Source organism: Salvelinus alpinus, chromosome 12 (assembly GCF_045679555.1).
Source record: "Salvelinus alpinus chromosome 12, SLU_Salpinus.1, whole genome shotgun sequence".
Taxonomy (NCBI): domain Eukaryota; kingdom Metazoa; phylum Chordata; class Actinopteri; order Salmoniformes; family Salmonidae; genus Salvelinus; species Salvelinus alpinus.
Window position 1 is genome coordinate 3499952 of NC_092097.1, and position 25554 is coordinate 3525505.

At 41.0% G+C, this 25554-nt stretch overlaps 1 protein-coding gene and 1 long non-coding RNA gene across 3 annotated transcripts in view; one reads left to right on the top strand and one right to left on the bottom strand.

The window, feature by feature from the left end:
• Nucleotides 1–20092, top strand: LOC139535385 (uncharacterized). 2 transcript variants are annotated; one of them, XR_011667114.1, is made up of 3 exons: nucleotides 1–132; nucleotides 17931–18110; nucleotides 18407–20092. It is a non-coding gene; the product is annotated as an uncharacterized lncRNA (long non-coding RNA). The 2 variants fall into 2 exon arrangements; XR_011667115.1 differs by having other exon boundaries at nucleotides 27–143.
• The window catches only part of LOC139535383 (charged multivesicular body protein 4b), a 19522-nt gene continuing 4865 nt past the window's right edge, over nucleotides 10898–25554 (bottom strand). Inside the window, exons 2-5 of the mRNA XM_071334738.1 lie at nucleotides 20456–20633; nucleotides 13064–13178; nucleotides 12642–12771; nucleotides 10898–12334 (exon numbers count right to left, since the gene is read on the bottom strand). Coding sequence (XP_071190839.1) covers nucleotides 12270–12334; nucleotides 12642–12771; nucleotides 13064–13178; nucleotides 20456–20633 — 488 coding nt within the window. The 3' untranslated portion in view covers nucleotides 10898–12269. The remainder of the gene's footprint in view (nucleotides 12335–12641; nucleotides 12772–13063; nucleotides 13179–20455; nucleotides 20634–25554) is intronic.

Sequence of the window (25554 nt, forward strand, 5' to 3'; positions counted from 1 at the left end):
GATCTGTCCTTCCACATGCTCGATCTGCTGTAGTCTACAACTGGACTCTTGCGCTCGGATCATACTGGCACACAATGTCCATGCACCAGGTGGCTTGAGGGATGCTCTCCTGTTGGGCTGGAAAACAAAGAGGTAACAAAAAGGTATTTTTTAATGCTGTTTCACCATCTTTATCTGGACAGAAAATGCATTGTTTATCATAACACAAACACACCTTGCACAACGTGACAAGTGGTCCCTCAAAACCCGACCCTAAATCATGAGAACCATACACAAACATACCATACCGCTATATCCACAAATTCATAAATATTTAATTAACTAACTAGTTAACGTTAGCTCACAATTTGTATCATCAGACTTTTCCACATGGTGACATGTTGTTAGCCCACCAGAGCATGGATATTTAACATTAGCTAGCTAGTTACGTTAGCTCATCGTTCATGTAGTCAGACTTTTCCCCAGACCCTAAGTGTTTTGACATGCTAGCTAGGTCACCAGGGCAGGGATATTTAATGTTAGCTAGCGCTAATTGCTCAAGTTTGGCACACCTGCTAGCATGTACCGCCTGTCAGGAAAGTCTGACTACACGACGGTGAGATACGGTGTAACGTTAGATAATGTAGCTAGGTAGCCAACCAATGTGCCTAACTAGCTAACCCACCAGGTGATATTTAGCTAGCTAGTTAACGTTAGCTCACCGTTCATGTAGTCAGACATTACTACGCTAACGTTAGCTAGCATGTCACCACTTGGAAAAGTCTTGACTACATGAACAGCGAGTTAACGTTAACTAGCTAGATAGCCAAATATCCCTGCCCTGGTGGGCTAACGTTAGCTAGCATGTCACCACGTTGAAAAGTATGACTACACGAATTATGAGCTAAGGTTAACTAGCTGGCTAGCTCACAAAGGACAATAATAAAAGGTCACAACAGTCATTATGCTAGCTTATGCTAGTTTTCTTTTTACTTGTGTAACCAATGTGAAATGGCTAGCTAGTTAGCGGGGTGCACGCTAATAGCATTTCAATCGGTGACGTCACTCGCTCTGAGACCTTGAAGTAGTTGTTCCCCTTGCTCTGCAAGAGCCGCGGCTTTTGTGGAGCGATGGGTAATGCTGCTTCGAGGGTGGCTGTTGTTGATGTGTGCAGAGGGTCCCTGGTTTGAGCCCAGGTGGGGGCGGAAGCTAAACTGTTACACTTGTAAGGAAGGTAACTGAAAAACAGCTTCTATCTCAAGGCCATCAGACTGTTAAACAGCCACCACTAACATTTAGCGGCCGCTGCCAACATACTGACTCAACTCCAGCCACTTTAAAAATGGGAATTGATGGAAATTATGTAAAAATGTACCACTAGCCACTTTAAACAATGCCACTTAATATAATGTTTACATACCCTACATTACCCATCTCATATGTATATGTATACAGTAATCCCTCGTTTATCGCGGGGGTTACGTTCCGAAAATGACCCGCGATAAGTGAAATCCGCGAAATAGAAAACTTTTTTTTTTTTTACAATTAGCAACTATTACATGTATACAAATACAGTGACTCACGTGTAGGCCGTTTCACTGCTCTTCAGACTGGGCCGCTGCATCCTGACTGCGCTCTGCAGTGTTCTCTTCTTCTGAAGCCCGCGGTGCAGGTGTGTTTGTTCGGGAGAAGAACATAGTGATAGGCAGCTGTTGTCGCTCTTTTTTCTTCTTTGCAAAAAGATCCTTGTACACCGACATGCCACCATCGATTACGTTGGAGAACTGTAATGAACGGCTCATCAAAGGGTCCCATTCCTCAGCTACTCGCTTAAGTTCAGTGGCCATTCGCACCATGGTTGCTAAGCGACCAAGCGTTAGTCCTTCCTTCCTTCCTGGCCAACTTAATGTAAATTTGCCAAGCTGTTTTATGTACGTACACATAACTGCACGAGACGACAAAATGATAGCACAATTCGTAGCATGTTTTGATACAAGAAGCGGGAGTGAGTTTTTAGCGAATCAGAATGCAGAGCACAATGCACCAAAAAAAAAAAAAAAATGCATTATGAAAATCCGCGAAATAGCGAATCCGCGATAAGTGAACCGCGAAGTGGCGAGGGATCACTGTATACTGTACTCTATATCATCTACTGCATCTTGCCATCTTTATGTAATACATGTACCACTAGCCACTTTAAACTATGCCACTTTATGTTTACATACCCTACAGTACTCATCTCATATGTACAGTGGGGAGAACAAGTATTTGATACACTGCAGGTTTTCCTACTTACAAAGCATGTAGAGGTCTGTAATTATTATCATAGGTACACTTCAACTATGAGAGACGGAATCTAAAACAAAAATCCAGAAAATCACATTGTATGATTTTTAAGTAATTAATTTGCATTTTATTGCATGACATAAGTATTTGATACATCAGAAAAGCAGAACTTAATATTTGGTACAGAAACCTTTGTTTGCAATTACAGAGATCATACGATTCCTGTAGTTCTTGACTAGGTTTGCACACACTGCAGCAGGGATTTTGGCCCACTCCTCCCTACAGATCTTCTCCAGATCCTTCAGGTTTTGGGGCTGTCGCTGGGCAATACGGACTTTCAGCTCCCTCCAAAGATTTTCTATTGGGTTCAGGTCTGGAGACTGGCTAGGCCACTCCAGGACCTTGAGATGCTTCTTACGGAGCCACTCCTTAGTTGCCATGGCTGTGTGCTTCGTGTCGTTGTCATGCTGGAAGACCCAGCCACGACCCATCTTCAATGCTCTTACTGAGGGAAGGAGGTTGTTGGCCAAGATCTCACGATACATGGCCCCATCCATCCTCCCCTCAATACGGTGCAGTCGTCCTGTCCCCTTTGCAGAAAAGCATCCCCAAAGAATGATGTTTCCACCTCCATGCTTCACGGTTGGGATGGTGTTCTTGGGGTTGTACTCATACTTCTTCTTCCTCCAAACACGGTGAGTGGAGTTAGACCAAAAAGCTCTATTTTTGTCTCATCAGACCACATGACCTTCTCCCATTCCTCCTCTGGATCATCCAGATGGTCATTGGCAAACTTCAGACAGGCCTGGACATGCACTGGCTTAAGCAGGGGGACCTTGCGTGCGCTGCAGGATTTTAATCCATGACGGCGTAGTGTGTTACTAATGGTTTTCTTTGAGACTGTGGTCCCAGCTCTCTTCAGGTCATTGACCAGGTCCTGCCGTGTAGTTCTGGGCTGATCCCTCACCTTCCTCATGATCATTGATGCCCCACGAGGTGAAATCTTGCATGGAGCCCCAGACCGAGGGTGATTGACCGTCATCTTGAACTTCTTCCATTTTCTAATAATTGCGCCAACAGTTGTTTCCTTCTCACCAAGCTGCTTGCCTATTGTCCTGTAGCCCATCCCAGCCTTGTGCAGGTCTACAATTTTATCCCTGATGTCCTTACACAGCTCTCTGGTCTTGGCCATTGTGGAGAGGTTGGAATCTGTTTGATTGTGTGTGGACAGGTGTCTTTTATACAGGTAACGAGTTCAAACAGGTGCAGTTAATACAGGTAATGAGTGGAGAACAGGAGGGCTTCTTAAAGAAAAACTAACAGGTCTGTGAGAGCCGGAATTCTTACTGGTTGGTAGGTGATCAAATACTTATGTCATGCAATAAAATGCAAATTAATTATTTAAAAATCATACAATATGATTTTCTGGATTTTTGTTTTAGATTCCGTCTCTCACAGTTGAAGTGTACCTATGATAAAAATTACAGACCTCTACATGCTTTGTAAGTAGGAAAACCTGCAAAATCGGCAGTGTATCAAATACTTGTTCTCCCCACTGTATATACCGTACTCTATACCATCTACTGCATCTTGCCTATGCTGTTCTGTACCATCACTCATTCATATATCTTTATGTACATATTCTTTATCCCTTTACACTTGTGTGTATAAGGTAGTAGTTGTGGAATTGTTAGGTTAGATTACTTGTTGTTATTACTGCATTGTCGGAACTAGAAGCACAAGCATTTCGCTACACTCGCATTAACATCTGCTAACCATGTGTATGTGACTAATAAAATTTGATTTGATTTGATTTGATTTAACGTGCGTTATACACTTTACAGTCGGTGGTTATCTAACTTAGCTCATTTTCTTTAGCACCTAGCTAACCACAGATCTTTGACTTATTACCCAAAATAGTTTGTTATAAGCTAGAAAACAGGGCTTACCTTATCACACGGCTCAAGCGACGCTTCTCGCTTACAGAGGTTGGAAAATAATAAAATGCATGTGTGCTTATCAGAGTAGTGGATAAAATCTGGTACATGCTTCTGATCGACAGAGATACCTAAGGTTAGCTAGCTAGCTATATAGGCCAGGGTAATTAAACAAATCCTAGTAATAAAAAAATGCTAAGGTAGGTAATTTAAAAAATGCTTAACAACAATACACACTGTCAATTATGTAATTGAGAAACTACAAAAAAGCTTTAATATCTACTAGTTATTCTATTTCACTTTACTTGCTAGGTTACTTGCTACTTGTCGATGTGAATTTACATGGAGAAATGTTTTTCCTACCCTGAAACATTGGCTTGAGTGATGACGCCAAAGCTTGCGACAGGATGTGTAGTTCTGTATGATAGCCATGTTAGCAGCTACTTAGCATTTCATTTTTGGGGGGTAAATACAGGCGAATATATTGATAAGTGACCTTGTCCGAGAGAGATTTACACAATTATCAAAACATCACTCCAGGGTAAGCATAGATGACTTACATGTGAAGTGGTTCTAAAATCCCCTATGGGAAAAAGAATGGTGGAAAAATGATTGAAACCGTTTACATTAGAGGTCGACCGATTAATCGGAATGGCCGATTAATTAGGGCCGATTTCAAGTTTTCATAACAATCGGAAATCGATTTTTACCTTGTCAGCTCGGGGATTCAATCTTGCAACCTTACAGTTAACTAGTCCAACGCTCTAACCACCTGCCTCTCATTGCACTCCACGAGGAGCCTGCCTGTTACGCGAATGCAGTAAGAAGCCAAGGTAAGTTGCTAGCTAGCATTAAACTTATCTTATAAAAAACAATCAATCAATCATAATCACTAGTTAACTACACATGGTTGAGGATATTACTAGTTTATCTAGCGTGTTCTGCGTTGCATATAATCAATGCGGTGCGCATTTGCGAAAAAGGACTGTCGTTGCTCCAACGTGTACCTAACCATAAACATCAATGCCTTTCTTAAAATCAATACACAGAAGTATATCCAGAGAGCCACTGAGCTTGACCAGGAGCTCCAGACACTGAAAAATGTGATCCTGCAGGGGTGGCCTGAAGTGAAAGAACATGTACCCTTGGAAGTAGCCATGTATTTTCACAACAGAGATGAGCGTGCAAAAATTAGTTATCTTCAGAGGTGAGCGAGTCGTTGTGCCTACTGCCCTTAGGTCATAGATAATACAGAGAATCCGTTCCTCACACATGGGAACAGAGGGATGTCTGAGAAGAGCTTGCGAGTGTGTCTACTGGCCAGGCATGAATGCACAGCTGAGAACATACATGGCACAATGTGGCACCTGCACTGCATGGGGTATGAAGCAGCAGAAAGAAATGTTGAGGCCCCACGAAGCACCAAAGCATCCCTGGGAAAAAATAGGGACTGACCTGTTCCAGTTCAACAGCAGAGACTACATGGTCACAGTTGATTATCTCTCCAACTTCTGGGAAGTGGACCATTTGGAGAACACACAGTCGAAAACAGTTATTCGAAAACTGAAGACACACTTTGCACGCTATGGGATACCTGACATCCTTTACTCAGACAATTGTCCCCAGGACTCTTCAGATGAGTTCCGAAGTTTCAGTAAGGCTTGGGACTTTACACACAAAACATTGTCTCCATGATAACCGCAAAGTAATGGGAAAGTGGAATCAGCAGTGAAAACAGCCAAAAGACTGATGGCAAAAGCAAAGAGAGCAGGTGCTGACTCATACCTGGCCATGCTGAATCACAGAAATACCCTGTCACAAGGAACAGACAGTAGCCCTGCAATGGTGCTCATGGGAAGACGTACAAAGACACTACTTATAATGAGTGAAAATCGTCTGAGAACGGGGATGGCAAACTGTCAGCTGGAGAAGTTCAAAGAAAGACAACAGAAACAGGCAAAGTACTACGACACCTCTGCTAAGGATCTCACAGAGCTGCAATGAGATGACAGGGTGAGAGTTCAGCCACTCACAGGACAGAAACAGTGGTGGCAGAGGGCCACAGTAGTCAGACCTGTGGAGCAAAGGTCCTATGAGGTGAAGACAGAACAGGGACAAGTCTTCAGGAGGAATGGGAGACACCTGAGGAAGAGCAGAGAAATAGAGGAGGATTTTCCCACTGTTGAGGAGCCTGGCACAGAGCCAGTAAACAGAGTACCAGCTGACGCTCAGCAGGGTGCTGAACACAACCTAGAGGTGAACGCTGCACCTCAACAAGATACAAACATCTCATGTCAAGCACCTCCTGATGCAATCAACACTCCCCACACAAGGTCTGGTAGAGTCATCCGAAGACCTATACACATGAAAGAATTTGTGTGAAGGTAAAAATAATAATAATTAATGGACAGTCAGAGACAGTAAACAAACATTTTTCACATGAAAGTTTACTGCAGACATGGACTACAAGCCGAAGTTAGATGGAGTCTGCCTTTGTTGTTGTAAAAAAACATGTAGCAATATTGATGTTACTCATATTGATGTTCCACAGGAAACGGAAACCAGTTGTTACTTACGTTATTAATGTGCTGGTCGACAACATGCTTAACTATATATCTTTGTCTGTCGTGACTACAACACAAAGCATATTGAAACAACAGACACTTTTATGCATATAATTAAATAATTTTGTGATCTAGCTTTGTCCCTCAACTAGCCATTTAAATTACCATTAATATTAAACTTTTAGACTTAATGTTAAACATCTGTAACATTAAAAGTAAAAGTCAAGATTTTTATATAAATGGTAATTTAAATGGCTAGTTGCGGTACGAAGCTATATGTGACCTAAATAAATAAATAAAATATATATTTACTATGGACGACTGCTCCTACTGGGGAGTGCGAAAATGTCTGACTGGTGGCTTCAACGCCTCAATGGCACATACATAGTATCAGTAATCCAGGGTTTATATACAGTACATTTGGAAAGTATTCAGACCCCTTGACTTTTTCCACCTTTTGTTACATTACAGCCTTATTCTAAAATGGATTAAAAAAATAAATAATCCTCATCTACACACAATACCCCATAATGACAAAGCAAAAACAGGTTTTTAGAGATGTTTCTACAACTTGAACCTTCCAGAAGGACAACCGTCTCTGCAGCACTCCACCAATCAGGCCTTTATGGTAGAGTTGCCAGATGGAAGCCACTCCTCAGTAAAAGGCACATGACAGCCCGCTTGGAGTTTGCCAAAAGGCACCTAAAGGACTCAGACCATGAGAAACAAGATCCTCTGGTCTGATGAAACCGAGATTGAACTCTAGTCTGAATGCTAAGCGTCACATCTGGAGGAAACCTGGCACCATCCCTACAGTGAAGCTTGGTAGTGGCAGCATCATGTTTTGGGGATGTTTTTCAGCGGTAGGGAATGGGAGACTTGTCCGGATCGAGGGTAAGATGAATGGAGCAAAATACAGAGAGATCCTTGATGAAAACCTGCTCCAGAGCGCTCACGACCTCAGACTGGGGCAAAGGTTCACTTTCCCGTCACAAGACCCACTGGTTGATGCTTATTTATAAAACCCTCTTAGGCCTCACTCCCCCCTATCTGAGATATCTACTGCATCCCTCATCCTCCACATGCAACAAACACTCAAACTGGACAGTTTTATCTCAAATCTCTTCATTTAAAGACTCAATCATGGACACACTTACTGACAGTTGTGGCTGCTTTGCGTGATGTATTGTCTCTAACTTCTTGCCCTTTGTGCTCTTGTCTGTGCCCAATAATGTTTGTACCATGTTTTGTTCTGCTACCATGCTGTGTTGTCATGTGTTGCTGCTTTGCTATGTTGTTGTCTTAGATGTTGTGTTGTCGCTCTTGTCATGTGTGTTTTGTCATTATATATATACATATATTTAATCCCAGCCCCCATCCCCGCAGGAGGCCTTTTGCCTTTTGGTAGGCCGTCATTGGAAATAAGAATTTGTTCTTAACTGACTTGCCTAGTTAAATAAAAAATAGATTCCAACAGGACAACAACCCTACGCACACAGCCAAGACAAGACAGGAGTGGCTTCGGGACAAGTTTCTTAATGTCCTTGAGTGGCCCAGCCAGAGCCCGTACTTGAACCCGATCGAACATCTCTGAGAAACCTGAAAATAGCTGTGAAATGACACTCCCCATCCAACCTGACAAAACTTGACAGGGTCTGCAGAGAAGAATAGGAGAAACTCCCCAAATACAGGTGTGCCAAGCTTGTAGCATCTTACCCAAGAAGACTCGAGGCTGTAATCACTGCCAAAGGTGCTTCAACAAAGTACTGAGTAAAGGGTCTGAATATTGTAAATGTGATATTTCAGTTTTATATTTTTAACAAGTTTGCAAACATTTATAAAAACCTGTTTTTAGTTTGTCATTATGGGGTATTGTGTGTAGGTAGATTGATGATTGAATGTTTTTTTAAATCCACTTTAGAATAAAGTTGTAACGTAACGAATTGTGGAAAAAGTCAAGGTGTCTGAATACTTTCCGAATCCACTGTATGTGGACACCCCTTCAAATTAGTGGATTTGGCTATTTCAACCACACCCGTTGCTGACAGGTATATAAAAATCGAGCAGCCAATGCAATCTCCATAGACAAACATTGGCAGTAGAATGGCCCGTACTGAAGAGCTCAGTGACTTTCAACGTGGCACCGTCATAGGATGCCACTTTTCCAACAAGTCAGTTCATCATATTTCTGCCCTGCTGTTATTGTGAAGTGGAAACGTCTAGGAGCAATACCACTCAGCTGCGAAGTGGTAAGCCATACAAGCTCACAGAACGGAACCGCCAAGTGCGTCATATTTCTCTGTCCTCGGTTGCAACACTCAGTACCGAGTTCCAAACTGCCTCTGGAAGCAACGTCAGCACAAGAACGATTTGTCGGGAGCTTCATGAAATGGGTTTCCATGGCCGAACAGCCACACACAAACCTAAAGATCACCATGCCAAGCGTCGGCTGGAGAGGTGTAAAGCTTGTCACCATTGGACTCTGGAGCAGTGGAAATACGTTCTCTGGAGTGATGCATCTGGCAGTCCGATGGACGAATCTGGGTTTGGAGGATGCCAGAAGAATGCTACCTGCCCCAATTAATAGTGCCAACTGTAAAGTTTGGTGGAAGAGGAATAATGGTCTGGGGCTGTTTTTCATGGTTCGGGCTAGGCCCCTTAGTTCCAGTGAAGGGAAATCTTAACGCTACAGCGTACAATTACATTTTAGATGATTCTGTGCTTCCAACTTTGTGGCAAGAGTTTAGGGAAGGCCCTTTCATGTTTCAGCATGACAATGCCCCAGTGCACAAAGCGAGGTCCAAACAGAAATAGTTTGTTGAGATCGGTGTGGAAGAACTTCACTGGCCTGCACAGAGCCCTGACCTCAACCCCATTGAACATCTGTGGAATGAATTGGAACACTGACTGCAAACCAGGCCTAATTGGCCAACCTCACTAATGCTCTTGTGGCTGACTGGAAGCAAGTCCCCGCAGCAAAGTACCAACATCTCGTAGAAAGCCTTCCCAGAAGAGTGGGGCTGTTATAGCAGTAAAGATGGGATGAACTCCATATTAATGCCCATGATTTTGGAATTAGATGTTTAACGAGCAAGTGTCCACTTGCTTTTGGTCATCTAGTGTATCATACTAATTTGAGGGTCCCGTATTTACATTTACTATGTTACGTCTAGTCCATGAATTCAGGCCGGTTTTCTGCCTCAGAACTGCATTCCTTTACGGCATCTCCCATTCTTCTCAAGCTTCAGGTGACGTTTTCAAAAGATCAGGAACCAGCAGCCAGGTGTAACAAAAAAGCTGGTAGTGTCCAGAAGCATCATTCAAACAAAAACAATTAGCCAGCTAGCTAGCCAGCCAAGCCAAAAATAGTTGATCTGCCAGTCCATCAGCAAATCTGTGTGTCAAAACCACCAGAAATATCCAGTAAAACTAAAGTCATCAAAAACAAAACAGCTGATTAAAAAATTTATTAAACACAAAAATAATTGTATATGAACATATTTACAGGAGCGCTTTGCTTAGGCTGCTACTAGTGCACCATGGCAACTACAGAACTAATGACATGGATGCTTTATTGAAGAGTCTTTTATGAATGTCACTTATCACATGACACTCATGAAGGTTTATGTATGCAACTTTCAAAGGAAGTGCTATGCAAAATGATACCTTGAGGTATATTACAGTAATGGAGCTAATAAAGCTGACACCGCCTCAGAGCTTTTTTCACAAGCAACACAGTGGTATGCAAACAAAGCTATTGACAGGGCTGTGCACAAGCTCATTGGAAGACTGAACTAATTCTTTATATTTGGGGAAAATAAGGTTAAGGTAATAAAACATCAGTACTACTGTAGTTCCATGTCATTACATTTTTTTTTGTATGATTAATTTTTGAAATTGATTTTTTATACATGCTACATAATCTCAGACTTTGTCAGCAGATGACTGTGGCCTAAGAATAGCCCTTGCACAACCATAACCCTTGACCTTACACTATTACATGAACCTTGGCCCTCTCAATAGTATAGATCTCATCACAAGCTCTTGCCATAACTCTGACCAACAGTACTTGATAAAGGAATGCACAGATATTCTTAATAAAAATATTTAAATATTAAACAAAAAAGCACGTCATTTGTCAAAAGGTTTAATTTAGGCATACCATTAGAACAAGGGCAAGTTGTGATAGGCAGGGTAGGAAGACAGACCAAACAAAAACAAGAACCAGACAGCAAAAAACAGCCCCTTGTACAAACACACAGAGCATGTCAGACATAACAAATGCGGTCACATAACATTAGTTAAATTTAGTCCGAAAAAATTTATTTGGGAGAACATTTTTAATTTGAAAACATCTGAAGCACCACGGTGAACTATAAAATAGTGGGGTAAGTTCACAAACTCAGAAAAGCCATGATGTTAAATAGACCTGACTGCCTAGAGTTGAAATACAATCAATTATCTCTTCCTACACACAACAGCATATCATAAAAACAAAAAAATTACATAACTCTGAAAAGCCCAAACCCTAATAAACAATTTAAAAAAAACTTCCTCTAGTGTTAATGTCTCTTAAAGATGAAAATGAACAAACACACTCAGAGGTGCGCATACTGTCACTCACACAGTCACTTCAGTTGCACAAACCAGAACAGATAGAGTACAAACATATTTCAAGAGAAATGTCATTGTGTTTGCAAAATGTAACTAGTTGTAGGTTCGGTTAGATTCATTCACTTCAAAGATACATAAACGTGTGTACCATCACCCAGAGAAGAATTTCAAGGACACCATGTGGAGTTTTCCTCAGAGATATCTGCCTGTTTGAAAGCCAGAGTATCTGGAAGGATACTCATGATATAGTTCAATAAATCCAGCCAAAAGCTAATTTAAACACAACAGCCCTGCAAATGGGAATCAAATTCTCCACGCTGGAAATTGATATTAATAAATATCGAGTACAATAGGTTATTTTAAGTGCATATTTTTACAAACAGATTCAAGAACAGCTGATTGCCATTTGAACACATGACACTGATATTGTGCATAAACAACAAAAATTAATACAGGATATTGTAATATCTTGTTGCACTACACATTAACGGTATGAGGTATTAGAAATTCTACATGGAGGTTGAGGAGTCATTTTTATACTTTCTCTTCAAAATATATTCTGTGGGCTAAGAGAAGGAGGAAATGCAACAACGCTTTACAGAAGAGAACGAGGTGAGGGACGCACAGAAAAACACACATTTTTAAATGAGCCTTTTCTGTTCGGTTGCTCCAGAGATTTGGGGCTTTTGGTGGTGAAAGGTACAACATGCCATTGCCCCTCTATAGGAGATTGAGCTTGACAGTAAGCGGAAGGTTGTCAAGTTGATGTTTAGTCTTTTCTTTTTTTAAGTCTCTGTTTATCCTATTCCTTCCCCAAATATGAAAACACATCACACTAAACCATAGTCTTTCTTTTCCACCTATAGCAGCTATGGAGTAACAGCAGTGGCTAGTTGGCGGCCCATGCCTCCAAATCCTTCATTTCATCCTCGTCTTCCTCTTGCTTCTTCTGTACTGTAAGAATTAACCACATTCATTTAATAGAGTAAGTAAGATTTTTCAATCTGCCTATAAATAAAGACTGAGGTAGCATATGCTACAATATCTGACAATTACATTGACTTTTCAGTGCTTCATGTTGGGTATCGCACCAAATTATTATTGTGTACATTTTCTTTCTCTCTCCCTCCCCATCTCCAGACAGTATTTTATAAACAAAGGCATTGCAATGGTAAATCAAATTCCTGCCAGTGATCTTAAGCGATATTAGCTAGCTTCAAAGGAGGCGAAGCTTGAGTGGCTAAGCCAATATATCCATTACCTGCTGGTCTTGCAGGTAAAGATGTAGAGGGTACATTTGGCAGCGGTACATTCTCTGTGCTTGCGATTTCTAGCAGGTTTTTGTCTAGTTCCTCTTGTTCCAGTTCTTCCAATTCTGCCAAGAGATCATCCTAAACAAACAAATACAACGTCATTAAGGGCTAGACAAGTCTATATATCCAAAGAAGATAAGGATACATTTAATAACAACAACGATAGTAGATGACTGCAGTCTGATTCGGTATGAGTCCTTGCTATCCGTGATCTTTGGGATGTCCCTACCCCATTGAAGTTGACATTTAAAATGGTTAAGGGTTGAAGTTAGGGTTCAGGGGAGGGACGTACCAATGATACCGAATTGCACTAACCCTTCGGTATAGGAAAATTGAGACATGCGCACTCAGCTTCTTAGGTTTAGCTTACTTCATCAAATTCCTCTCCGAACCCTACGGGTTTAGAAATAGCGTCAGAGATTTCTTGTGCCAGCTCCTGCTGCTCTGTGATGTCCTGCATTAAGTCGTCCACTTTGTCTATGTCCCTGTGGGCAAAAATAAAAAATACCATTTCATTTGCAATGGACATCGTTCATAGCAAATTCAGGAAAGAATAACAGTGGCATTCTGAAAGATTGTCTAGCACCAGCCATGTATGACATTACTACACCCATGAGCTGCAACGATGAAATTCCCCAAACATTTACATTGAAAAGATTTAGGATAGAGATATGGAAAATGAAAATCAACCTTACAGCAGAAATTGGTGTTTGCCTTATAAACAATGTAATAAAATGCTAAGTGCCTGTCACAAATGTGAAGTATTAAAAGAGTCACATACTCTACAGTGCATTAAGAAAGTATTCACACCGCTTTATTTTGACCACATTGTGTGTTACAGCCTGAATTTGAAACTGTTTGTCACAGATCTACACACAATACCCCATAATGTCAGTGGAATTTTGTTTGAACATTTTTCAGAATTAATATAAATGAAAAGCTGAAATGTCTAAATCAGTTCAGGAGTAAAAATGTGCTTAACAAATCACATAATAAGTTGCATGGACTCAATAATATATATTTTTTTAATGACTACCCCACACATACAATTATCTGTAAACCCTCAAATCAATTATTGAATTTCAAGCACAGATTCAACCAAAGACCAGAGAGGTTTTTCAATGCCTCACAAACAAGGGCATCGATTGGTAGATTGGTAAAAATTCAAAAAGCAGACATTGAATATCCATTTGAGCATGGTGAAGTTACTAATTAGGCTTTGGATGGTGTATCAATACACCCAGTCACTACAAATATACAGGTGTCCTTCCTAACTCAGTTGCCGGAGAGGAAGGAACATGCTCAGGGATTTGACCATGAGATCAATGGTGATTTTAAAACAGAGTGTAAGTGTTGTGATATGAGAAAACAACATTGTAGTTACTCCACAATACTAACCTAAATAACAGAGTGAAAAGTAGGAAGCCTGTACAGAACACAAATATTCCAAAACATGCATCCTGTTTGCAACAAGGCACATAAGTAATACTGCGGCAAAGAATGTGGGAAAGAAATTCACCTATTGTCCTGAATGCAAAGCATTAAGTTTGAGGCAAATCCAAAACAACACATCACTGAGTACCACTCTCCAAATTTTATGCTTGTCATCAGCAAAGACTATGGAGATTTTTAGGGTAAAAAGAAACAGAATACAGCTAAGTACAGGCAAAATCAGAGGAAAACTTGGTTCAGTCTTCTTTCTAAGGTGTGCAAAGCTCTTAGAGACAAAAATATGTGTTGCTGTAATCGCTGCCAAAGGTTTTTCTAACATGTATTGTCTCAGGGGGTGAATACTTATCTAGTTAAGATATATTAGTCTTATTTTTCATATTTTTTAAATGTTCAAATTTTTCTTACACTTTGACAAAACACCAGTCTCAACGTCAACCGTGAAGAGGTGACTCCGGTATGCTGACTTTCTAGGCAGAGTTCCTCTGTCCAGTGTCTGTGTTCTTTAGCCCATCTTAATCTTTTCTTTTTATTGGCCAGTCTGAGATATGGCTTTTTCTTTGCAACTCTGCCTAGAAGGCCAGCATCTCGGAGTTGCCTCTTCACTTTCCATTTCCAGACATCTTTGAAAAGCGAGTCAGGTAAAGAGCTTTTTTTTTTGTCTTAAAGAGGCAGTGTTGTATTTTGAGACAGGCTTGAATAAACTAAGTAGTCAATAGGCAGAGGGTAGCATAATTTGTCTGATTCTCTATAATAATGGTTTGCGAATAATAATGCATTCTATTTTTTTAAGTGGTTTCTTGCATCAACCAACAACATTTTCAGTCACCTTGTCTGAAGGACAAGTGAATAAACAGGTTAATGTCAAGCTCTGCATGTTGTTTTTCAAAAGTCTCATGGAATGTAGACCTACATTGAACACCACACATTTGCTGCTACTGTAGGCTGAATGATATAACAGCTATTTCCTTGTTAAAATGTTATGGGATGTATTTTCTCCGTTGTTTCTGATGGTAGGCCACTCTGGTAGGCCTACATTATGATCAAATAGCAACAGTAGCCTACTGTGGCCCTGTTAAAACTATAACTTAAAGCGGGTACAGCCTCAGTGTTCACAGTAAACACACGCTGGAAGTTGCACCAAATTTTCACCACGTTCAAGTTTGCGCTCAGCAGACCTGAAATTTTCTAAGTGCCGAAAAAAATGAGGGAACATTGGTTGTGACCATGGTGATTTCAATATTGTTTGGTGTTGTTGCACTACATGTAATAAGGACATGAAAATGGGGTTCTTATGGTGTAACTGACCCTGTTCATTTCTGATTAATTTAGGATTTAGAATTGACCAAATCTCCAGACATTTTCAGAGGAATATTATTTTAAGTCAGAGGAATATTGCAAGAAACTACATAAGTTTTATTTTGGTTAATATTCATTATTTATTTATAAAAATAAATAAAAATGTGTGTGTGGGGGGGGTTGCTCCGGACGAGGGCAATTCCAGGCATAGAGCTGACATGGAAATGAATAATAGAAAATTCCAAAAGCTAAGCTTTCCCTTCATAAAATTCCCCTAAATGTGAATTGTCCTGACATTCAAGAATCCCTGATGCAGTGCATTTGGAAAGCATTCAGACCAGTTGAGACCCGGTGACTTTTTCCACATTTTGTTCATTTACAGCCTTACTCTAAAATGTATTAAATAATTTTCTCCCCCCATCAATCTACACACAATACCCCATAACAACAAAGTGAAAACAGGTTTTTACATTTTTTTGCACATTCATTAAAAATAAAAAACTGAAATACCTTATTTCCATAAGTAAATCAGACCCATTGCTATGATACTCGAAAATTTAGCTCAGGTGCATCCTGTTTCCATTGACCATCCTTGAGATGTTTCTACAACTTGATTGGAGTCCAGTTGTAGTAAATTCAATTGATTGGACATGATTTGGAAAGGCACACACCTGTGTCATGACTGTCCTGTGAGGATCACAATGGATCAGATCAGCTTGGCAATGGCTGACAATAACCAGACCTTCTCTCACCCGCAGAGGGGAGGAGGGAACTGGTGTGGGGGTTTTGACGGTCGTAAATTTAAGTAGAAGGTGCTTTCTCCCCCTTTAGTATCAACAAAAGGAATGACTATGTTTCACAGACAGTTTTCCCTTTTCAACTCTAACACGGTCAAACGTGGATAATGGAACAATATTTCTAACATGGTGTGGGGAATGGTCCATGGGGAACTATAGAAAACTCATATGGGTTTTCATTTTGTGATGTCACAAAAAAATTGTAGGGACGAAATACTGTAACTTGAAATGTATATCCCCTTTATCTGTCAGGTTTCCATCCAATACATTGTGCATCTAATATGAAAAATGATTAAGGTATTTTTGTTAAGATAGGAATGTGATTTTAGGAGGGATAAGAGAATCCATCTCAGAGAGCGTGTCAGACTGACAAAACAATCCCCTTTTGACGAGGGTGCATAAAAAGCATTGCCAACATTAGACCAGGAAATGTGAGACAGGTCATGACACCTGTCTATATAAGGTCCCACAGTTCATGTCAGACCAAAAACCAAGCCATGATGTCGAAGGAATTGTCCGTAGAGCTCAGAGACAGGATTGTGTCGACACACTGATCTAGGGAAGGGTACCAAAACATTTCTGCAGCATTGACGGTCCCGAAGAACACAGAGTTCTCCATAATTCTTAAATGGAAGAAGTTTGGAACCACCAAGACTCTTCCTAGAGCTGGCCACACGGCCAAACTGAGCAATCGGGGAAGAAGAGCCTTGGTCAGGGAGATGTTTATGATCACTCTGACAGAGCTCCAGAGTTCCTCTGTGGAGATGGGAGAACCTTCCAGAAGGACAACCATCTCTGCAGTACTCCACCAATCAGGCCTTTATGGTTAGAGTGGCCAGACGGAAGGCACTCCTCAGTAAAAGGCACATGACAGCCCACTTGGCAGCAATAAAATGCAAATTAATTACTGAAAAATCATACAATGTGATTTTCTGGATTTTTGTTTTAGATTCCGTCTCTCACAGTTGAAGTGTACCTATGATAAAAATTACAGACCTCTACATGCTTTGTAAGTAGGAAAACCTGCAAAATTGGCAGTGTATCAAATACTTGTTCTCCCCACTGTATATATAAATATATATATAAAAAAATGATCGCTGTGAAAATGGGCAACACTTCAAATCTCTTGAGTCATCTTTGTGACCACTACTTTATAGCGAATGCAAGGTAAGTTAACTTTTAGCTCAATGCATGATGTGGGGACTTCAGAATGGGGGAAAATGTCATGGATTGTCTGTAACTTGCGAATAGCTTGTCAATAATGTAAACTGAAGCTTTCAGTGTTCCCTTCTCTTGTAAAAACACTACACGTTGTTCTGCTGCTGTATGCGTCGTGTGTCTGCAGACTATTCGCCCATTACACACGATAACACGTTATGTAGTTTAGTCACCCAAACAACATATTTTGTTCATTTAAAATCCGTCAGTCGTCGACTTGGTCGTAAAAGTCTTCCAACAGGAGGAACACTATAGACTCCTACACACTCCTGTATTTATGTCAATTGTTGGGCTCATTGCAATTACTATCACTGTCTACTTAAGACTCATTTGTATTTATGTAAATCGTGCATGGGGTCATTGCATATACTCAAATGCAACACAGAAGATAGACTGTGTGTGTGTGTGAATAATAATAATAATTATAATGTAACACCACCAATAACAATACATTTGCTATTCCCTTGTTTACAGAGTGGGCGTGCAGCAGACAAACCCAGTGAAAAGCAGGCTGCTTATGCACCCACATCAAAAAACGCTCAAGACCTCACTGCAGCCCTTTCATATTACATTGCAAAGGACATGATGCCATTGCAAATTGTTGAGAGGCCAGGCTTTCTGAGGCTGATGAAGGTTGCCGTGCCTCACTACAAAGTGGGTGCTGCTAAGTTTATTTGTTGTTTGTTTATTTGATTTGCTTACTTAAGGTTGTGCTCATTTAAACCTGCACTAGGGAAACTTTTACCTCTCATGGCCACATGGTGCCATCTTTAATGGTAATGTTATTATTTTTAATGCTTCACACAGAAAGTGCATAGTGCTGCTAATTTTATTTGTTGTTTGAACATTTCAAGAACATTTTAACAACACCACGATAACACTAATAACCGTGATAATTTTGGTCACAATAATTGTGAGATTAAAATGTTCATACCGTTTCATCTCTACAGACTACAAAGGGAAACCCAGACACGAGCTGGCCAGTGACGCGAGCCTACCAGACGAGCTAAATGCCTTTTATGCTCGCTTCGAGGCAAGCAACACTGAAGCATGCATGGAGAGCACCAGCTGTTCTGGACGACTGTGTGATAATGCTCTCTGTAGCCGATGTGAGCAAGACCTTCAAACAGGTCAACATTCACAAAGCCTCAAGGCCAGACGGATTACCAGGATATGTACTCAAAGCATGCCCGGACCAACTGGCTAGTGAAATTTTCAACCTCTCCCTGACCGAGTCTGTAATACCTACATGTTTCAAGCAGACCACCATAGTCCCTGTGCCCAAGGAAGTGAAGGTAACCTGCCTAAATGATTATCGCCCTGTAGCACTCAAGTTGGTAGCCATGAAGTGCATTGAAAGGCTGGTCATGGATCACATCAATAGCATCCTCCTGGATATCCTAGACCCACTCCAATTCGCATACCGCCCCAACAGATCCACAGATGATGCAATCTAAATCGCACTCCACACTGCCCTTTCCCACCTGGACAAAAGTAACACCTATGTGAGAATGCTGTTCATCGACTACAGCTCAGCGTTCAACACCATAGTGCCCACAAATCTCATCACTACTAAACACCTCCCTCTGCAACTGGATCCTGGACGTCCTGACAGGCCACCCCCAGGTGGTAAGGTTAGACAACAACACGTCTCCTGTACTGTACTCCCTCTTCACCCACAACCACGTAGCCAAACACGACTCCAACACCATCATTAAGTTTGCTGACGACACAACAGTGGTAGGCATGATCACCGACAACGATGAGACAGTCTATAGGCAGGAGGTCAGAGACCTGGCAGTGTGGTGCCAGGACAACAACCTTTCCCTCAACGTGATCAAGACAAAGGAGATGATCGTGGACTACAGGAAAAGGCGGGCCGAACAGGCACCCATTAACATCGACGGGGCTGTAGTGGTTCGAGAGCTTCAAGTTCCTTGGTGTCCACATCACCAACAAACTATCATGATCCAAACACACCAAGACAATTGTTAAGAGAGCACGACAACACCTTTGTCCCCTCAGGAGACTGAAAAGATTTGGCATGGGTCCTCAGATCCTCAAAGTTCTACAGCTGCACCATCGAGAGCATCCTGACCGGTTGCATCACCGCCTAGTATGGCAACTGCTCAGCATCTAACTGTAAGGCACTACAGAGGGTAGTGCGTACGGCCCAGTACATCACTGGGGCCAAGCTTCCTCCCATCCAGGACCTATATAATAGGCAGTGTCAGAGGATGGCCCAAACAATTGTCAAAGACTCCAGTCATCCAAGTCATAGACTGTTCTCTTTGCTACTGCACGGCCAGCGGTACCGAAGCGCCGAGTCTAGGACCAAAAGGCTCCTTAAAAGCTTCTTATTTATCTATGCATAGTCACTTCATCCCTACCTACATGTACAAATTACCTCGACTAACCTGTACATTGACTCGGTACCGATACCCCCTGTATATAGCCTCATTATTGTTATTTTATTGTGTTACTTTATTTATTTTTTACTTTAGTTTATTTGGTAAATCTTTTTTTTAACTCTTGAACTGCACTGTTAGTTAAGGGCTTGTAAGTAAGCATTTCACGGTAAGGTCTACTACACTTGTTGTATTCGGCGCATGTGACAAATAAAGTTTGATTTGATATTTCCGTTTTTTGATTGACTTGTCATTATGAGGTATTGTGTGTAGATTGATGAGTGTGTAGATTTAATCAATTTTATAATAAGCCTGTAACATAACAAAATGTGGAAAAAGGTCAAGGGGTCAGATTACTTTTCCGAATGCACTGTATAAAGTGTGACTTTCTTTTCATACAGTTTACTCTCCGTTAGTCAACACCTCTACAAACATTTGTGGGTGCATCACCTCGTGCTTTTTACTAGACAAATATGAAGTAGAACAATGTGGGCCTGGGTCAACAGAGGCACTCTGTTGCATTCTTGGTGTGTGTGTGTGTGTGTGTCTTTCATGCAGCATTTGTGAAACAGAAGTGGCGGTGGCCCTTACATGTTTTCATGGGCCGCCTTCATGGCCTTGGCAGCAAAGCCCATGTTCTTCAGCACTTCGGTGTTGGTGTTGGCGTTCTCTAGCGCCTCCCTCTGGAACTCGATGGTGGACAGCGTGCCATCGATCTGGCCCAGCTGCTTCTCGTACCGCTTCTTCCGCTTTAATGCCTGCAGAGCAGCTGGATGCAAGAGGAGAGGAAGGACAGACAACTGTGAGAGGATGTGTGGGGTGGGAATACTAATGGAGCAGCATAAGCCTATAGCTCTGCGAGAGGAAATACAAAATATAACGCGGTTCATTTGATTCGTTTAACTCTGTATTCACTGGGAGACCTTGTATAGGCTTACAATAGGTATTTAATTGAGATGAGACATTATCTGAAGTATCTTAGATGTGATAAGATGCTTTAACTGCGTAGCTTGTAGATTTCTGGATCACATCTTACCTTGAACCTCCCTAGAACTCATTTCAGACATGGTTCAAATAGCTGACTAAAAACTCAACAAGTTTAGACATTCAAGAGTTTCTTTATTCGTTACTATTTTCTACATTGTACAATAATAATGAAGACATCAAAACTAGGAAATAACACATATGGAATCATGTAGTAAAACAATTAGTGTTTAAAAAAAATCGAAATATATTTAATATTTGAGATTCTTCACAGTGCCACCCTTTGCCTTGATGACAGCTTTGCACACTTGGCATTCTCTCAACCAGCTTCACGAGGTAGTCACCTGGAATGTTTTTCCAACAGTCTTGAAGGAGTTCCCACATATGCTGAGCACTTGTTGGCTGCTTTTTCTTCACTCTGCGGTCCAATTCATCCAAAACCATCTCAAATGGGTTGAGGTCGGGTGATTGTGGAGGCCAGGTCATCTGATACAGCACTCCATCACTCCATCACTCTCCTTCTTGGTCAAATAGCCCTTACACAGCCTGTTTTGGGTCATTGTCCTGTTGAAAAACAAATGAGTCCCACTAAACCAAAACCAGATGGGATGGCATATCGTTGCAGAACGCTGTGGTAAACATGCTGGTTAAGTGTGCCTTGAATTCTAAATAAATCACATTGTCACCAATAAAGCACACCCACACCTCCTCCTCCATACACGGTGGGAACCGCCAATGTACAGATTTCCACCGGTCTAATGTCCATTGGTCGTGTTCCTTGGCCCAAGCAAGTCTCTTCTTATTATTGGTGTCCTTTAGTAGTGGTTTCAATGGAGCAATTCGACCATGAAGGCCTGATTCACGCAGTTTCCACTGAATAGTGTATGTTGAGATGTGTGTGTTCCTTGAACTCTGTGAAGCATTTATTTGGGCTGCAATCTGAAGCTGGTAACTAATGAAATTATCCTCTGAAACAGAGGTAACTCTGGGTCTTCCTTTCCTGTGGCGGTCCTCACGAGAGCCAGTTTCATCATAGCGCTTGATGGTTTTTGCAACTGCACTTGAAGAAACTCTCAAAGTTCTTGAAATTGATTGACATTTCTTAAAGTAATGATGGACTGTCGTTTCTCTTTGCTTATTTGAGCTGTTCTTGCCATAATATGGACTCGGTCTTTTACTAAATAGGGCTATCTTCTGTATAATCACCCCTACCTTGTCACAACACAACTGATTGGCTCAAACGCATTAAGGAAATAAATTCCACAAATGAACTTTAAAACAAGGCATACTTGTTCATTGAAATGCATTCCAGGTGACTACTTCATGAAGCTGGTTGAGAGAATGCCAAGAGTGTGCAAAGCGGTTATCAAGGCAAAGGGTGGCTACATTGAAGAATCTAAACTATATTTTGATTTGTTTAACACTTTTTTGGTTACTACATGATTCCATGTGTTATTTCATAGTTTTGATGTCTTCACTATTATTCAACAATGTAGAAAAAAGTTAAAATAAAGAAAAAGCCTTGAATGAAAAGGTTTGTCCAAACTTTTGGACTGGTACTATAGATTGTTTCTCTCTCTAATGTCGGAAGACCGGTAGCCTTCACGTGTAGCTTGTTGTTTTTGTCAGCCAATCAGAGAGGCACTACTGTCAAAATGAGTTCCATGTGTAGAAAGTGAAGTCAGAGCTCAATGCAAAATGGGATTAAAATTCAGGAATAAAACATTTGCTCGCTAGCTAGATGGCTAGCTACGTTAGCTCAGCTAGCTTCTCTAGGTTACTCGGATTTGATGTGGTCAGGACAGGCATTGTCAAATGGTATGATACATAACATTAAATTGGCATGGCTTAGTTGGCTACTGCATATCTATCACACACACACACACAGCTCCATCCAAGTGGTGTAAATTACTTAAGTAAAAATAATTGAAAGTACTACTTAAGTAGTTTTTTGGGGTAATCTGTACTTTACTATTTATATTTTGGACAACTTTTACATCACTACATTCCTAATGAAAACAATGCACTTTTTAATCCATACATTTTTCTTGACACCCAGAAGTAGTAGTTACATTTTTAAATGCTTAGCAGGACAGGAAAATGGTACAATTCACACACATCAAGAGAACATCCCTGGTCATCTCTACTGCCTCTGATCTGGCAGACTCACTAAACACAAATGCTTCGCTTGTAAATTATGTCTTAGTTTTGGAGCGTGCCCTGGCTATCCATAAATAAAAAATAAAATAAAAAAATGGTGCGGTCTGATTTGCTTAATATAAGGAATTTGAAAATATTGATACTTTTGATACTTAAGTATATGTAAAACCAAATACTTTTAGACTTTTACTCAAGTAGTATTTTACTGGGTAACTTTCACTTGAGTCATTTTCTATTAAGGTATCTTTACTTTTACTCAAGTATGACAATTGGGTACTTTTTCTGCCACTGTTCCCTCCCCTGCTGCAGCACCTTTCCCCGCTGCAGCACCCTCCCACACTGCAGCATGCCTCTCCCTCACTTTCCTTTATGTGCACACTACACAGACACACCTGTTCCATACTGAAGCCGTTCCCACCAGAAAGGAAGACTTGCCTCAACAAAGCCTCTGCACAGGCTTTCAACAACATTATCTTCCGTCATGATTATACGTCCAATTGTAGCATAATCACGATAGGACAAAGGTTGACATTGCCCAACCCTAGTACATAATACCTTTAGGCAGAGGTGAGACCAAGTCACTATTATTCAAGTCACAAGCAAGTCTCAAGTCACATGGTCCGAGTCTCAAGTCGAGTCCCAAGTAGGACAGGTCGAGCCTTGAGTCAAGTAAATCATGCATTCTTAAGAGGAAGTCGAGTCACAAGTTTTTTCAAGTCAAGTCTGAAGTCAAGTAAAAAAAAAAGTTAAAAAAAATCAATGACTTGTTCAACAACAAATATTTTTTGAGGCTACCAGACAGACCTTTTTGTTATTTTGTCCTCAACACATTTTGATTCTGTGATTGTAAAATAGGGATCTGCATTCTGCATGAAATCAGCAGAAGGCAACGCAGGTTGACATGCTCATGGTGTAGATTTACTTACTTGTCTTGGTAATCCAATGATGAAAGTTGATTTTCCAAATATACACGTGCAATATCTCAAAATAAATAGCCTCTGTATTAGGCTTAACCTATCCTATTTGAACAGACACAGGTAGAGGGCAAGACTGCACAGTGTCCCCTTGAGAAACCAAATTGAATCTGTCAAACAGGGACATAAGCACTTAGCCTCTGCCAGGACCATACAATTAGCCTCTGCCAGGACCATACAATTACCCAATCACAACTAATACACTGATTCTACAATGTAAAAGGAAATTTCCATATACATTGGTACATTTGTCTTAATCAGACTTAGTGATTATTAATTACATCAACATTAATACATGGAACAATCGTTCTCTCTTATTCAAGGTACTGACTCCAAGGCCGCAGCCTATTTCTATGCGCACTGAGGCTTGCACGCTCATATTACACACAACCAGAATGACAGAGACATAGGACACAGACACAGCACTCCGATATAACCCGGAAAGTATGAACAAAGGAGACCATACATTAAATTAAATGAACAAAACTTCTACCTCATGAGTCTTGCGAACGTTCATGTGCACAATAAACATTGTGCCCACTCAGAGGGTAAGAAATGCTAGGCTAAATGACAATGTATTGCATCAAACATGAAACAGAAATGTCTAACATGCTGACCACAGGGCTTGCATCTCGTGCGCAATAAATACACAATGAGAAATGATAACTTGGCTATATACATGGGGTACCAGTACCGATTAGATGTGCAGGGGTACGAGGTTACGGAGAGGGAATGATGAAACGCTAGCAATTATTGTAGGATTAGATGGAATATACACTGAGTGTACAAAACATTAGGATCAGCTTACTAATATTGAGTTGCACCCCTTTTTGCCCACAGAACAGCCTCAATTCGTCGTGTTCCATAGGGATGCTGGCCCATGTTGACTCCAATGCGTTCCACAGTTGTGTCAAGTTGGCTGTATGTCCTTTGGGAGGTGGACCAGTCTTGATACAAACGGGAAACTGTTGAGCGTGAAAAACCCAGCAGCGTTGCAGTTCTTGACACACTCAAACCGGTGCGCCTGGCACCTACTACCATACCCTGTTCAAAGGCACTTGTTGGATTCTAGCTTGAAATATATACTTATTCATGTTACTATACTTGAACTACTTTACATGTATAATGTTATTGTCAAATCTCATGGATCCTATGGAGAGGGCCAAAGGGTAACAGTCTGGTTTCAGTCACTGATAAGGTTTGATAGCCGTGGATTAGGGAGGAGTAAGGAATGTGGGCCGAGGTCATATCAGATGAAGTGACAAGGAACAGTTCTATTACACACACACACACACACACCACCTACGTTTCTGCCTAGCAACAGAGATGTACAAGGAGGAGACTCATCTAATAGGAGGGTATAAATACTTGTACTGGTGGAAACATGTCTATGTCTTTTCAGCTGTTTGACCCAGTGGGTAAATAAACTTGGTTTGAGCTTTGACTAGTTGTCCGTTAGTTTTCCCCTCTGTTTGTCAAAACCTAAAACACTTCAATATTTTGTCTTGCCCATTCAACCTGAGTGTCTCAATTGTCTCAAGGCTTAAAAATCCTTCTTTAACCTGTCTCCTC